This window comes from Columba livia, chromosome 22, assembly GCF_036013475.1.
Source record: "Columba livia isolate bColLiv1 breed racing homer chromosome 22, bColLiv1.pat.W.v2, whole genome shotgun sequence".
Taxonomy (NCBI): Eukaryota; Metazoa; Chordata; class Aves; order Columbiformes; family Columbidae; genus Columba; species Columba livia.
Window position 1 is genome coordinate 4906503 of NC_088623.1, and position 14940 is coordinate 4921442.

Consider the following 14940-nt stretch of genomic DNA (forward strand, 5'->3'; position numbering starts at 1 on the left):
GGAGATGTCCCTGCACATGGCAGGGAGGTTGGACTAGATGGGGTTTGATGGTCTCTTCCAACCCAAACCGTTCTATAATTCTATGATCGTGGCAGGAGCGGCACTACCCGGTCCCTCGGCCGCTGGGTGCCTGGATGTATCCAAGCGTTGTGCCATGGAGATGCTCAGATATTGGAGACCACAGCCATGCACCCCAGCATCTCGACCTCTTTAAGTACCGTCCCCAGCAGCACAGTCCTGAGGGGTGAGCAGGGGAACGGGGCTGAGCACCCCCACCCGGGGCTGAGCATCCCTACCCGGGGCTGAGCACCCCTACCCGGGGCTGAGCATCCCCACCCGGGGCTGAGCACCCCCACCTGGGGCTGAGCACCCCCACCCGGGGCTGAGCACCCCCACCCGGGGCTGAGCACCCCTACCCGGGGCTGAGCACCCCCACCCGGGGCTGAGCACCCCCACCCGGGGCAGCTGGGGGAAGGTTCAGACTCAATGTGCTCTAGAAGAGTCCCTAAAGCAGCACACAAACCCCACACCTCCCCTTCACACTGAAATCTTTACCTGTTTTCCACACGAACCATAAAATATTTTGATTTCATCCCTTCCCCTGGTAAAAGGCACCAAGTGGGGTCCGTAAAGTTGTGTGAGCAGAGCGACGCTTTTTGTATGGCCCGTAATTCATTATTTTGGCTTGAGAACTGAACAAGTGCTCCAGAAAACTGCCAGAATTATTCACATTTTTATTAGGAAAATCAGAAATAAAATCTAAACCTGTTGTTTAGCAGTGACAGCAGTGTTTGGGTGAAGTGCACAGAAGGCATATGGCAATGTAAAGGTGCAATACAGTCATTAAAAGAAATTAAAAATTACAAGAAATCTTATAGACTAGGGATAACAAAGCTACTCCTTAGGAGTGCCATAAAGCCCTGTTATAGTAACATACGTACCTCAACCCAAAGCCAGGAGCTGTCTTCAGGGTTTTGCCACTGTGGAAAACATGGCTGTGACAAGGACACTTCTCATGACACTGGACAAAGTTGACCCTCCATAACTCTCAATGGAGCACATGGAACACTGTCCACATGCTCTTCAAAAAATATCCTGAGGCTGACCAGGGTATAATGTCAAAAACCATAAATATTTAGTGCCGTAGCACTGCTCGTGTGCCGTACGGTGGGGACAGGATGACAGTACTGAGCAGAAATGAGTACCACGCAGCAAACAAACCTTTGAACACCCCCTTGAGTCACAACGTAACAAATGGGAAAAATCAGTGTCAGCAAAAATGTGATATTCTGTACAGATGAATTATCTAAACAGCAATTCTTCCATTGTTGGTGCGGGTACCAGGGACTGACAGCTCAGGGACACGGCCGGTGACGCAGGTACAACTCACACTAACACGCTGTTCCCACCCTGTATGCTCCTTGTTTTCATACAGCAGCCTGAGGGCGGAATTTCAGAGAGGGCAAATCATGATTCTAATAACAAATTTCACCTCGAAAATAGACTTATTTCCCTTAAAAAAGAAACCTAGTGTTTGTAGTGAGCATCATGTACCCTGTCCGCCCTTCTCTGACACTACAGAGCTCCCTCCACCAAAAAATCCATGTCAGACATGTAAGGGGAGCCAAGAGCTAAGTACCTCTCTCTTCACTGCACTGCTCCTCTGAACGTGAGACAAGCAGCAGCGTCCTGGGGTCTCCGAACTGTTTTTTGAATTATTTACAATTCTCATGAAAAAACCCTCTCCAAAACACAACCCTGAATTCTGCGTATTACTGGTCACATCAGTGTCCTGTGACAATCCCCACAGGTGCCACCACTTCTGCGACTCACACCAGAAGCAGCGGCCTCACGACTGCATTACCTTGTCCTTTCCTAACGCTCCCACAGCTTAAAAGTACAAAACCAGCATCAAGTATGGCAAGTGAAGCCAGGAAAAGAAACTTTTCCTGTGCCTTGAGCAAGATTCCTACTGGGAGCAGGAAACTATCAGGACTCCAGTCCAGCAACTGTACCCATGACGGTCCTTAGCACCGAAATAAAGGTCTGCAGCGCCTCCGGCTTCACCTCGCTCTGCTTCACCAAAACCTGCATCTCCGAATCCGCTGCCTCGAGCACCAGCTCTGTTAGGAAGAGGCAACCTGTGTCATCCTGAGCACTGAGATAAGCTTTCCAGGGCTGGGCGCCAGCTTTGCTCATGGCGATAGTCTGGATGTGGACAACGTGCAGAGCTGTCTGTACGGCATCCGGGTGAACAGTCCCGCGCCAGGGCAGGGAGAGGCGGCAGCTCACGTCCAGGCTGAGCCAGGTCTTCTCAAACTGTTCTGCAGGCAGGTAAACGTCAGGAATTAAGGTCAGGCTGCTTGAATCGGGGTGAACCTTGAGGACTTCTTTGTTCCCTTCGGAAATAAGCGACTCTGAAATGAAACCACAAACGTGTGAGATGCAGCACGTAAGGTGCAGCTCCTGGTTTCACAAAGAACGTTTTATGGACCGCCAGCTGAAGAGGGCTGGAATCACAGCGCCTTCAGCAGCGATCAAAAGAACATAAAGACAGCATTCTCAAAGCACTGTGATCTTCTTCCGAAGAAACCCACGTGTGAATATCTACAGACAAGGAGAGAACGGATCCCAGATGAAAGTGAGGTGGGTTACCTGTGTCTCTGTTCCTGGAGGTCGTACAAGGAGAAGCGTACGAGGGTTCTGCTGGCTGGTGAGCAGTGATGAGTGCCCAGCGTTCTCTGCCATAAACTGGTGCCAGAGTATTAAACTCTGAAGCCCACGTATTCACGGGTTGCTCGGTCTGGTGTTCCAGGAGCCCCAGAGAGGGGTCAGACTTGGGGCTACACAGGACCCGCTTCACTTCTTCCACACCGGACTGCAAAAGGCGATAGTAGAACAATCCCCGGTCTCGTACTGCCATATCCATCTCCTCCTCTGGGAATTACAAGGACATAGTTTATGGAGAATGCTATCATCCAGATTTCCCCAAAGTACTAAATTACCCAAAGCAGATTCCCAGGGATACAGCGTCAGCCTGTTACACTCGCCAACCAAACAGCTGGGGCCAAGCAGCAGCCCAAGGCATGAAGGCACCTCACCTGGCCACCCTGGATGGTGTCCTGGCAGCCAGGACGCTGACACATGGCACCCAAACGCTGAGGACACAGCCAAACCAGGTTCCAAAAAGCCTGGGCTGTCCCTTTAGTGAACAAAGGGAACCCACCGATGCAGTAGTAGAGCAGTCTCCCCAGCATGTCCTGGCACTCCGCGGGACGAGACAGAAAAAGTCGCACCAACGCCGTCAGAAGCTCCATCTTCACTCCTGGGAACGTCTCCGATTTCACGTTCTCCACAAAGTCCTCTAAAACATACGGGGCGTTCGGTACTTTCTCACCATGCGTGCCCAGGAGCCAGATCAGCGCTTGCTTGCCCTGACGGAACCACAGGCAAAAGAAAATAGCAAACTGGTTGATAACAAGGAAAAACAATGCTGATGTGAAACAGATATGAGGGAACCAGTCTTGTGAAGATTTCTGGTTCTCGCCTGCCCACCGTGAGCCAAAGCAAAGCCAAAGAGTCATTGTTCACCCATCCCCAAGAGCTGCCAGCCCCAGGCAGAGCTGCCTCACCTCGTTGTCCTGGATGGAGTCCTCGCAGCCCGGCAGCGCCCGACAAACAGCATCCGTGCACTGGGGACACAGCCAAACCAGGTCCCGAAACGCCTGGACCACGGCTGCAACGAAACAAACAGCTCAGCATTCGCTAAGAGTTATAAAACCATTAGGAAAATAAATAATGAAACCAAAAAACTCCACTCAAGAGACTTCACAAGTCTTAGCTGAGGAGGTAAGTGCCTCACATGTGACCATGATTCGAGATACCCTTCCTCAAAGTCTCATAACACTGTGTTTGTCAGGGCAAAGCTGCATCAAGTCTAAAATAAAGCACTGAAACTTCAGATTGTTCCTCTGGCTGCTGGAGAGTGACCTTTCTTCTGGACCTTCCCCAGCCTTTAAAAAGACACTGACTCACGATGCTTCAGACGCACAAGGTTAGAATGACAAATTAAAACTAACACCCATTCAAAACAAGTCTCATGAACTTTAGGTCAAAGTTTTAAAGGCTCTGCTGCCCACTTACAGAAACACCAGCAGCTCTAAAGACCTAACTGAACTGCTGAGTGCAAGCGTGTGATTTTCAAAACTGAAAGCAAGACTATTTAAAAGAGAAGGCAGAAACGGCAATGGTCTGAAGTTAGGCCTGAGGGCAGCAGAAGGAAAAGAGAAGCCTGGGTACAACTGATCGGACTATTATATGAGGAACAGAAAGATTTAAAAGATCTGTCAATCATCTTGGTCACTAACTTGTCTCTGCAGAGTCCCTCCCTCTCTAAGTCAGCAGGCGGCAGCCAAACAGGAGCTTCCACATCAAACCATGAACGCAGCTATGACCGTCTCGCCCTTCACCACAAAGAGCAGCTTAAGGAAGGAAAAACTACAATGTCCAGTCACACTCCTGCCCCCACTCCACCAGGAAGATGCCGATTAAATTAAATGCCAAGTGCCTTTCAGAGCCTGGAGTTTGGGATCAGAAGCTCCAGCAAAGCCACTTTCTGAAAGCGTAAACCAGGCAAACAACGTGTGGCGGGTTACCTGAAGTGATATGTTCCTGCTGCAGCCCCAGGAGCTCTGTCAGGATCCCCACGCACTGTTCAGTGTACGTCCTGGCAATGTTGCCTGCAGAGACACCAAACCACGTACAAGTCAACCTTTTATCGGGTGAAATAGGAACCACAAACCCAACTATTCATCACAAACTTGCTTCCTAGAAAAGGTCTTTGTCTTTTCCTTTTTTACTATGATTTCTGAAAGTGTAGCCAAATGAGCTTGTTCCACACAGAAGGGATATGGTCCTTTCTCTGAAGCCAAGCCTCAAAAGGCTGAATTTTTCTTGAATGTAACACATAAGAAAGGCCTTTCGGCATGCCTGGCTTTCTCCTTATGAATACTACAGAAACTCTTATTTTAAAGCTTACAAAACTAAAGTGCCCCAAATCACCTTAACTCTGTCCCCACCAGAACTCAGAGAACAAGCACCTATTGGAGCAGCTCAGAACTCAGAGAACAAGCAGCTATTGGAGCAGCTCAGATGCTATTGGAGCAGCTCCTCCACCCACTACACAGTTTCATTTAATGCTGCAAAGGCTCGTTAGTAAGATGAAACGACACAAATTTCTTTAGAGCATCTCATTAGAGCAAAGTCATTTGAACGAGGTGCAGTGACATTATGCACAAACACGAAACAGTTCAGTACAAGGATTTCTGAAAGAATCGGAACAACCGTGGTTTAGAAATGGGCTCACACAGATCAATGAATTGGTGTTTGTCCTTCAGCAAAGACCCTATTAAAGGTCTGGGGCTGCAGCTGCTCCCACTCTTACCTATGGCGAAGATCGCCCCTTGGGCAAGCTCCTCCGACACGTCCGTGCAATAGCCCTTCAGCTCCTCCAGCACTTGCTGAACGTTTTCATCATTCACCAGCTCACACAACACCTCCATCTTCTGGCATTTGATGTAGTGGGGCTCGGAATACAAACAGAAGAACTTTTTGTAGTGGCTGCTAAAATGGCCGGGGAGGCTATGGAGGATCTGTCGCACGTGGCACAGGGCAGTGAAGCAGAGCTCTCTGCTCTCAGAAGTGCAGGCAGACAGCAGCGGCCCCTTCACCCTCACCAAAACATCTGTCTGCACATCTGGGTACTCCCTGGCCAGCACCAGGAAAAGCTTGGTGGCTGCCATCACGACGCTGCTGCTGCTGCTTTTGAGATAGTCATCCAGTAAATTGAGGATGTCGAAGAGCTCCTCCTCGCTGCGGGGTCTGTAACGCAGCAGGAAGGTCAACACCTCGCTTTGGCCCCACTGATCCAGATCAGCCATCCTGCCAGGAGAATAAACACAGTTTGCAGGAGCCAAGAAGTGCACGAAGACCCGCACTGAGCAGAGCGCTTAGCCCCAGGGTTTCTTACCACCTGTTCCAAACCACATGCCGTGCTTCAGACGTAGACATCACAGTTTTATCTCAAGAGAACTGACCGGTTTACGCACATCGGTTTAACTCAGTATCGGCCACGTGCGCTTTTGCTGGTGCTCTAAGCCAGACAGCAACACTGACAAGAACCCTGGGCAGAGTAATACTGCTCTTTTGCCAGATCATGTACAATCATCTGCAGAAAAGTTAATTTCTTCAAGCAATGGATAAGTTATACATCTTTCAACAGACTGGGAGAGGTACACTAGAACATACCTGTCCCACAAATATACAATGTATACTGTCACCAAAAATAAAACAATCACATTAACTTACAATTCCAAAACAAACCACCGGCTGAAGCACAGACTCCCTAGAAACGCAAGGAACCTCAGATTTCTCTTCAGATCTTAGCATAAAAGTAATTTGGTTTCTCTCAGGATGGCCAGCTCCATCTTTGGGTGACTGACTCTTCCCTTCGAGTTCTGAGAGCAGCCCAGAAATACCTGCTTTGCCACCATGCAAAACACAAGAACAAGAATGAAGCTTCTGGCACCGTCTTGATATCAAAGAAAACAAACCTGTTGAGGAGATGATGAGCAATGGGCTTGTTGATGACAACTCCTCCCTCCTTCTTCAAGATCTCTTCTAAAGCCCTCAGACAATTGACGACTACGATGGGATCCTGATCACGAAGCAAACTGTAGAGCTCATTCACCAATGCACCATCTGTAAAGAAGCCGAGGTCTCTGTACCAAATTCTATTGACACACTGGAATTTAATCACTGCCTACGGGCATTTATCACTAACGAAAGATCACTTGAACCGGGAGAAGCTGCCAACACCACCTCCAGCTCTACAGTAACACCTGCCCTTGGCACAACTTTCCCTGAAGGTCTGTGGATGTGAGCGGGGCTGTGGAAATGGGTGGGTGTTGCGGGAGGCCCTGTAAAAGTGGGTACAAAACTGTGGCAGAACCCTAAATTACTCCCTTGAGATGGAAACGGACACTCTGACGCGGAACCTCACAGCGCCTGGTGTTTCATTAATGATTCAATACACACCTATAGCTCATCTTCCTTTCCATAGGATCGAGGAATGTCCTGAGTTCGAAGGGACCCATAAGGGTCATCAAGTCCAACTCCTGTCCCTGCACAGGACACCCCACAGGTCACACCGTGTGTCTGAGGACATTGTTCAGCCTCTTGAACACTGTCAGGCTTGGGGCCGTGACACCTCCCTGGGGAGCCTGTTCCAGCATCCAGCACCCTCTGGGTGAAGAACCTTCTCCTCATGTCCAACTGACCCTCCGCAGCACATCTTGCCATTCCTGTCACTTTCCTCCCTCTTTCCATCTTGCAGCCATGACAACGCAGGGGCAGCACAGCAAACCCAGCCCAAACCATGGGTGGGAATACGCGTTTTCAGCAGCCGCGTGCCCCCAACTCCCCCAAGCTCCCCGCTCCTCTGGGGGGCCCGGCCCAACGCCCCCTCACCCACTTCGCCGTCCCCCTGCAGCTTCACCATCTTGGCGCAGCCCAGCACGGCCACTCTCCGCACGTACGACGCCTTGTCCCGCAGCCCGTTGAGGAGCGGCTGCTGCAGGTACTCCTGGATGCCCGGCATCCTGCGGAAGGGATGATTAATGAAGGAACGGTTAATGAAGGAATGTTGTTTTTACAAAACTGAGGACCTGGAGCCTGACCCCAGCTGGGGGGAAGGACCAAGAGACATCAGACTATGAATCCTTAATATAAAACAAAGTCTTTTCAAACTAATCCTGGAATGGATGCTGATACCTGTATTTACAAGTTAATCTAGGGGGAAGGGTAGCCAAAGGGCTAGAAACATATATCTTAAATAGATCGATAAGGGGAAGTGTACTGTTAGAATTAGATGAACAAAATATGTAAACTGAGGCAGGTGGCGGGTAGTCTGTAAACCCTGAAGTACCAACCAGTAGGGAACTGGGGAAGAAAACTGCGGCCAGGATTTGGGGGGATATAAGCAGGGGCTCTTTGCCCTACGATGCGTGCCTACCTTTAGGGAGAACACCCGATCTTGCAAAATTGTTATTAAAATCCCAGGATGTCAGGGGTTGAAGGGACCTGGAAAGCTCATCCAGTGCAATCCCCCCATGGAGCAGGAACACCCAGATGAGGTTACACAGGAAGGTGTCCAGGCGGGTTGGAATGTCTGCACAGAAGGAGACTCCACAACCTCCCTGGGCAGCCTGGGCCAGGCTCTGCCACCCTCACCAGGAACAAGTTTCTTCTCAAATTCAAGTGGAACCTCCTGTGTTCCAGTTTGTACCCACTGCCCCATGTCCTATCACTGGTTGTCACCAAGAAGAGCCTGGCTCCATCCTCCTGACACTCACCCTTCATATATTTATAAATGTAAATGAGTTCACCCCTCAGTCTCCTCTTTTCCAAGCTAAAGAGCCCCGGCTCCCTCAGCCTTTCCTCATAAGGAAGATGCGCCGCTCCATCATCTTCATGGCTCTAAATACAAAATATACACTTTGCTGAGAGTTCCTGCCTGTGCCTATTGTATCCGCAAGGTAATTGTTTCCTACACCCCGCGGGTGAGCGGGCGGACACCCCGACCCCCGTCGCACCTGAGGCCGCACATGCTGCGCAGGGCGAGCCCGCGCACGGCGGGGCTGGGGTGCGCGCAGTCCTTGCGCAGGGTGTTGACGGCCAGGAGCGCCAGCTGGGGCTGCCGCGGGGCCTGCGCCCGCACGTACAGCGACACCAGCTTCTTCTGCACCACGTCGGCCGCCGCGCTGGCCTTCACCATCTCCGGGAACAGCGCCGACACGTCCGCGCCCTGCGCCATGTACCTGCGGGAGAGAGAGCGCTCAGCGCGGCCCGGCCGCCGCCGCCCCCACCGCTCACGGTGTTCCCGCCGTACCGGATGACGCGCAGCACGGCGGCGCGGTACCGCAGCGGATCCGCCTGCACATGCGGGTTGGCCAGGGCCCGGCGGAGCTCCCGCACCGCGTCCTCGCCGCCCAGGTACGGCATGGCCGGACCCGCACCGAGCACCGCTCCGCTATCGCCCCGCAGCCCCCGGCCCCACCGCGCCTGCGCGGACCCGCCCCGCGCACGCAGCCACGCCCCTAACGTGACGCGTCGGCCCCGCCCGGTCTCTGCGCTTGCGCGGCACCGCCCGCCAAATTCGGCGGGAAGCGGCGGGCGCGGGAGCTGCCGCCCCCGGCCCGCGGGCGCCATGAACGGGACGGTGATCCCCGGGACGCCCATCGCCGTGGACTTCTGGAGCGTGCGGAAGGCGGGCAGTGCCCGCCTGTTCTTCCTGTCGCACATGCACTCGGACCACACGGTGGGGCTGACCAGCACCTGGTGCCGCCCGCTGTACTGCTCGCCGCTCACCGCCCGCCTTCTGCACCGCCGGCTACAGGTACGTGTGCCCGGTCCCCACCGCCCGGTTCTCGCCACCTGGCCCTCACCGCCCGGCCCCCACAGGTGCCCATGTGCTGGATCCGGCCGCTGGAGGTGGGACAGAGCCACGTGCTGGGCGAGGAGGTGACCGTGACAGTGACGCTGCTCGACTCCAACCACTGCCCCGGCTCCGTCATGTTCCTCTTTGAGGGCGCGTTCGGCACTATCCTCTACACAGGTACAGGGCAGCCCTTGCACCCCCGCCGCGGCCCCCGCCCCGCCCTGACGGCTCTGTCCTTGCAGGGGATTTCCGCTACAGCAGCAGCATGCAGGGCGAGCCGGCGCTGCGGGGCCGCCACATCGACCGGCTCTACCTGGACAACACGCACTGCCACCCGGAGCAGGCCCTGCCCTCGCGGCAGCTCGCCACACGCCAGGCCGCGCACCTCATCCGCACGCACCCGCAGCACCACGTCGTCATCGGTGAGTGCCGCGCCGCGCTCGCCTTCCCCTTGGCGAGGCCTCTCGGTTCCGTGTGCCCCCTAGAAACACAGAACCATTCCAGGTGAAAGAGACCCTCAGGATCATCGAGTCCAACCATAACCTAACTCTAGCACTAAACCATGTCCCTACGAACCTCATCTAAACACCTTTTAAACCCTTCCACGGATGGAGGCTCCACCACTGCCCTGGGCAGCCTGTTCTAATGCCGTTTTCAGGTAGAATTTTTTCCTAATGTCCAACCTCAACTTCCCCTGGTACAACCTGAGGCTATTTTCTCTTGTCCTTTCACTTGCTACTTGGGAGAAGAGACCAACACTCTCCACGCTCCAACCTCCTTTCAGACAGTTGCAGAGAGCAATAAGCTCTGCCCTCGGCTCCTGTTCTCCAGGCTAAACAGCCCCAGTTTCCTCAACCACTCCTCATCACACTTGTGCTCCAAGCCCTTGACCAGCTTTGTCACCTCCCCTGCACTCTCTCTAGTACCTCGATGTTCTGATGATGAAGGCCCTGCCCCATCCCTGACTCGTGGTTCTCCTTGCAGGTGTTTACAGCCTGGGGAAGGAGACGCTGCTGGTGGACCTGGCCATGGAGTTCAGTACCTGGGTGGTGGTGAGTCCCTGGCGCCTGGAGCAGATGCGGCTGCTGGAGCTGCCCGACGTGTTCACCAGCGAGGAGGGAGCCGGCTGGATCCGTGCTGTGGACGTTGCCGAGATCCGCTGGGATACCCTCGTCACCTGGAACACGCTGCACCCCACCATTGCCATCCTCCCGACCGGCAGGCCTGTGAAGGTCACCCACCCCAAAATCCACACCATTCCGTACTCTGATCACTCATCCTTTCTGGAGCTGTGCGAGTTTGTGAAGTGGCTGAAACCTTGCTCGGTAATCCCAATTGTGAAGGGTGGCACGTGCCAGACTTACTTTCAGAAATACCTCAGTTCTGCCCCCCAGGCGCTTCCTGACTTCCAAATCCCAAAGCCTGTGCAAGAGTCTGTGCAGCAGGAGAACAAAAGGAAGGCGCTGGAACCCCTACATCTCTTGAGAAGAGCTGCCCACCATTCTGTGCCCCGAGGAGTTGTTTATGAGTCCCCAGAGGAATCCACTGAGAATTCTGAAGAGCTCACCGGTGTTAGGGTTCCTCAGCAGAACTGCTGCGAGTCGGCTTTCTGCTCAAAAGAAGGTCACACTTGTTGTCACACGGACAAGGAGAAAGGGCAGGAAGCGCTGAGTGGAGAACAGCCAGGAGCAGCGAGTGCTGTTAGCCAAGCGCCTGCTCCTGATGAGCACTTTCCAACTGGATTTGCAGAGCAGTATTTACTCACTCCCTTAAATGTCCTAAAGCAGAACTCCTCACAGAAATTTGACAAGCTGGTCGAAGATTTCTTTAGGAAGGGGGAAACATCCTAAAAAATTGTGAGACACTTGCCAGTGCCAATGAGGTTGATAGCAGCGATTCTGGAGGTTCTGCTGCTGCATCTCTCTACTCTAGTTTCCCATCAGGAGAGAGGAGCTTAGATGCAGGGCTCTGCTTTCTCTACCTCTTTTTAGAGGATAAGAAGGAAACTAGAACTAGTTTGTAGGCATTAGACTTTTTAAATTATTCTTTATTTATTTTTATATCTCTGTTTACATCTGTTGGGTGTCCACGCCACACTCGGGCACTGTGGTCCCACTGCTCGTGTGCCTGGTACGCACTTTTTGCAGTGACTTACCTGTCTTTTGTGACACAGATTCAAGGCGAGCTGCAGAGGGCGTGAGCTGCCTGCAGCTGAGGTCATTGATGGGGTTGGAATGTGAGAAAGGAGCAGGCAGGACAAAATCTGAGAGCCCCAAAGATTCTTCTTTCTATGTCTGAAATGCCTCATTGACAATGTGTGGTTCATTCCAAGATGTGTTACAAATATTACATACTGTTATATTTTTAAATGGCGCTTAATGAAATCTAGAAAACAAAGTGCCTCTAAATCTATTGATCTATTTTTTTATCTATTAATCTACAAATATCTCCAGGCAGCGCTGCTTTTGTATCCAGCCACCTGCAGCTGGATGCTGTTCTGCTCTCCTGAAAGCACCTAATGTTAACTGTCAATGCTTTTTCAGGTTATTGGCTGGAAAAAATACGAATTGTCTGGTTTCTTGAGTTCTGGACTTTCTGAAATGGGTTCCTAGGATCCTCTGCAGTCTCTGCACTCAAGTCTGCACATTGGAATTCTGCTTGATTGCAGAGCGCTTCTGGGAACAGCCAGTTGTGCTGGGGCCACTGCCTTCCCATCCACTGCCCTCCCGTCCACGTTGCCTCTTCTGGTCACATAACAGCAAATGGGGAAGATGGTGAAACATCTGCTCTGTGGTGGAAGGTTCTCAGTGTTAGCAGCACTGTTTGGCAGGAGTACTGTGGCTGAACAGCAAAACTGGCTCTGTTGGTTACAGGTCAAGCACTTTCCCGCTCAACTGCAGGGAGCCAGAGCCCGGTGCAGTCAGGAAGCGTCGCTGGTGTGATCAGCAGCCACCGTGGAGCCTGGAAACGCTGTGGTTTTCTGTGCCAAACTGCATTAGCAACACTACAGATTGTCTCTCTGTGGGGTCAGGGCAGCAACACCAGAGCAGAAATGGTCACTAAGTGCTTTTCTGGAGCTACAAACCAGCCTGTTCTTCACCTTTGTCCAGCCTCCTTTTTGTTACCCTCAACAGAAAGTGTTTCATATGATCTCGGTCAATATCAGAGTATCTTCTGAATGTGGTGTCCTGCAAGGTCTCTCCAAGAGGAGTCAGCTCCATGGACTGAATTCCCTGTGTCAAACCAGAAAAGGAAATGTTTGCTCTTGGAGTGAATCTAGAGCTCATGGACAGCTGGTCTGTGTGCTCCTGTTCCTCGGAGGTTTCTGTACGGATTATTTGCTTATCAAAACTCAACTGCAAAAGCCCCATCAGGTCAGCGCTGAGTGGAGACACCCGCATCTTTTGTAACATGGGAGACTGCCAGGGAAGTAATTGCGCTGTGCTTGTGTAGTGTTTTGTCTGCTGCTGGCTGCCTTGGAGATGCAGGCTGTTATTTGAATATTGTTGACATTTCAGTGACTCATTTGACAGGCAGGTGAGTGAAGCGCTGCCTGAAATCCCCTGTTCCCATCCTGCTCTCCCCTGCTCAGGAGGAATGCTGCCTTTGAGTCACTGCTCCATTTAGGTCTGTTGCAAATGACCTCGGAGATCTGATGGTTTCACTGCTGATGTTTTGTGGCATCCAGCCTTTCCTCCTTTATTCTTATCAAGCATTCTTATCAATCATTTATTTATTCAAGTAAAGGAAGTAAAGAACCTCCTGGCGAACCTCTGGGCAAAACAGAGCTGTAAATGTTAATTCTTTACAGACGCAACGCTGATCACACAAAAGAGTGAAAATTGCAGAGACTTCAGAAGCTGGGGATCTGCACCCTGTTTCCAAACACTTACTCAAGACTGCACAAGAACTTCTGGCTTTTGTTACTACAGCTTAAAACATAATTCCTGCCACTTCTGAAATAAATTATCCACATTATGCAGAGCCAAGGAAACCTAAAATCTCTCAGTGTTTAAAAGGCTACAGAAGCAGGAGAGACTCGACCAACAGTGAGCATGTTGGAGACCCTTGCCTCAGCACAGCGGGTGCGTGAGGTATTTCAGTGCCACTTGTTTCCTCCTTCTCTTTGGTGTTAAAATACTACTTTTGTGCGTTGTCCCAAAATCCTGGAAAACGAAATGTGGCCTTATAGGGAAAACTGGCAGTAGAGTGTTGCTGAGGGGAGTGTTAGCAGTGCTGAGAGCTGGATTGTCGAACACCAGGGTCTGAACGTGCTGCTGTGCATGGCTCCGTCAACACTGCTACCACAGCGGTGTTTTGCTCACAACGGTGACAAGGAGGAGCTGTAGCCAAGTATTAGCTTGACTGGGTGGTATCGAAGGGCCACACGCTTGGAAATTTACAGTCACCCTGGCAGGGGGAAAAAAAAAAAGGTGCTCAGACCAAAGCCTTCCCAAATCTACACACGCAGAGCACGCCTGAGCTGCTTATCTCTGTTCCGCAGTTGGGAACCGAGTCCCAGTGGGATCAAACAACTCACCCAAGGCCTTACCGAGGAGCTGGGAAGGAGCACAGTTCCTCTTGGCAAGACTTGAGCTCTGTTTTAACCAGCCGGATCAAGCGCTGCCGTGTGAGGAGGGCAGGGCTGGCTCACGGTGCTGCCCCTCAGCCCCTTCCACACACTGGCCTGGCAAAGTCCAAGCACAAGACTGTGAAACCATTTAGTTGGCTCCAGCTTCTCTAAAACCACGTAGAAAACCATGAAGCACAAGTTACTTGTAGGATTTTACACAAAAGCGCAATACGGTCCCATTCAGACTTCTCTGGGCGCAGCTTGTTGTCTTAATATCCATTTTAATGTTATTTAGTGCCCCAAATCATGGCTGCAGTGAGAGTTGCCCAGCACTCTCTCATGGAAAAAGTTGCACTTAAGTTTCTGCAAAGCAGAAATACCCTAAGGTACTTTGATTTATTACTTTTTTAAATTGTTATTGCATGTTATGTTTTCCCACTGATCATCTCCATCTGGAGGCAAACTACCAGTCTTGATTCTTTATGTTTGTTAAACGGTACAAGTCTGTGCTTGTTGTGCTGCTGTTCGAGTAAATAAGAAGTTGTGAAAGCTGAGAGTGTTTGTAAACATTGTAAAGCACTGTAAGCTTTTGAAAGAAAACCAAGAAACGTCTCTGTTGTATTGTTTTGGCTCTGGAAGGGGCTGAATGAAAAACCCTCAGAGGTGCAGCTCTGCAGTGGGTGATACTGGAGACTGAAAGGAGCTTGGAGCCAGGGGGGTCGGGCTCTGCTCCCCAGGAACAAGCGCCAGGAGCAGAGGAAACGGCCTCAAGTTGCGCCAGGGGAGGTTGAGGTTGGATCTGGGGAACAATTTCTTCCCCAAAGGGCTGTGGGGCATTGGAACAGGCTGCCCAGGGCAGTGCTGGAGTCAC

General features: G+C 51.7%; 2 protein-coding genes across 4 annotated transcripts; one reads left to right on the forward strand and one right to left on the reverse strand.

Moving 5' to 3' along the window:
• Window positions 1-720: 720 nt before the first annotated feature.
• Window positions 721-9131, reverse strand: AP4B1 (adaptor related protein complex 4 subunit beta 1). Of its 3 annotated transcripts, XM_065038763.1 has the most exons (10): window positions 8948-9131; window positions 8652-8876; window positions 7528-7658; window positions 6612-6759; window positions 5444-5940; window positions 4656-4739; window positions 3633-3736; window positions 3227-3434; window positions 2656-2937; window positions 721-2417 (listed from the first exon to the last, which is right to left on the reverse strand). In XM_065038763.1, exons 1-10 carry the CDS (start codon window positions 9058-9060, stop codon window positions 1990-1992), a joined length of 2220 nt encoding a protein of 739 aa, XP_064894835.1. In that variant the 5' UTR covers window positions 9061-9131; the 3' UTR covers window positions 721-1989. The 3 variants fall into 3 exon arrangements, with proteins under 3 accessions (XP_064894835.1, XP_064894836.1, XP_064894837.1); XM_065038764.1 differs by lacking the exons at window positions 8652-8876; window positions 8948-9131 and adding an exon at window positions 8412-8430; XM_065038765.1 differs by lacking the exons at window positions 6612-6759; window positions 7528-7658; window positions 8652-8876; window positions 8948-9131 and adding an exon at window positions 6029-6289.
• A 114-nt stretch (window positions 9132-9245) lies between these two features.
• Window positions 9246-14681, forward strand: DCLRE1B (DNA cross-link repair 1B). The gene is made up of 4 exons (XM_005510458.3): window positions 9246-9454; window positions 9520-9673; window positions 9739-9918; window positions 10481-14681. Exons 1-4 carry the CDS (start codon window positions 9266-9268, stop codon window positions 11344-11346), a joined length of 1389 nt encoding a protein of 462 aa, XP_005510515.3. The 5' UTR covers window positions 9246-9265; the 3' UTR covers window positions 11347-14681.
• Window positions 14682-14940: the final 259 nt, after the last annotated feature.

Bases quoted from the DNA above. Each gene is read 5' to 3' on its own strand.
- AP4B1 (XM_065038763.1), bottom strand. From the start codon at position 9,060: ATGCCGTACCTGGGCGGCGAGGACGCGGTGCGGGAGCTCCGCCGGGCC. The intron at 6,760-7,527 runs GTGAGGGGGCGT...GCTTCTTTACAG, and splicing joins GCAGGGGGACGGCGAAGTGG to ATGGTGCATTGGTGAATGAG. The intron at 3,737-4,655 runs GTAACCCGCCAC...GTTTCGTTGCAG, and splicing joins GCAGGAACATATCACTTCAG to CCGTGGTCCAGGCGTTTCGG.
- DCLRE1B (XM_005510458.3), top strand. From the start codon at position 9,266: ATGAACGGGACGGTGATCCCCGGGACGCCCATCGCCGTGGACTTCTGG. The intron at 9,455-9,519 runs GTACGTGTGCCC...CGGCCCCCACAG, and splicing joins TTCTGCACCGCCGGCTACAG to GTGCCCATGTGCTGGATCCG. The intron at 9,674-9,738 runs GTACAGGGCAGC...CTGTCCTTGCAG, and splicing joins CGGCACTATCCTCTACACAG to GGGATTTCCGCTACAGCAGC.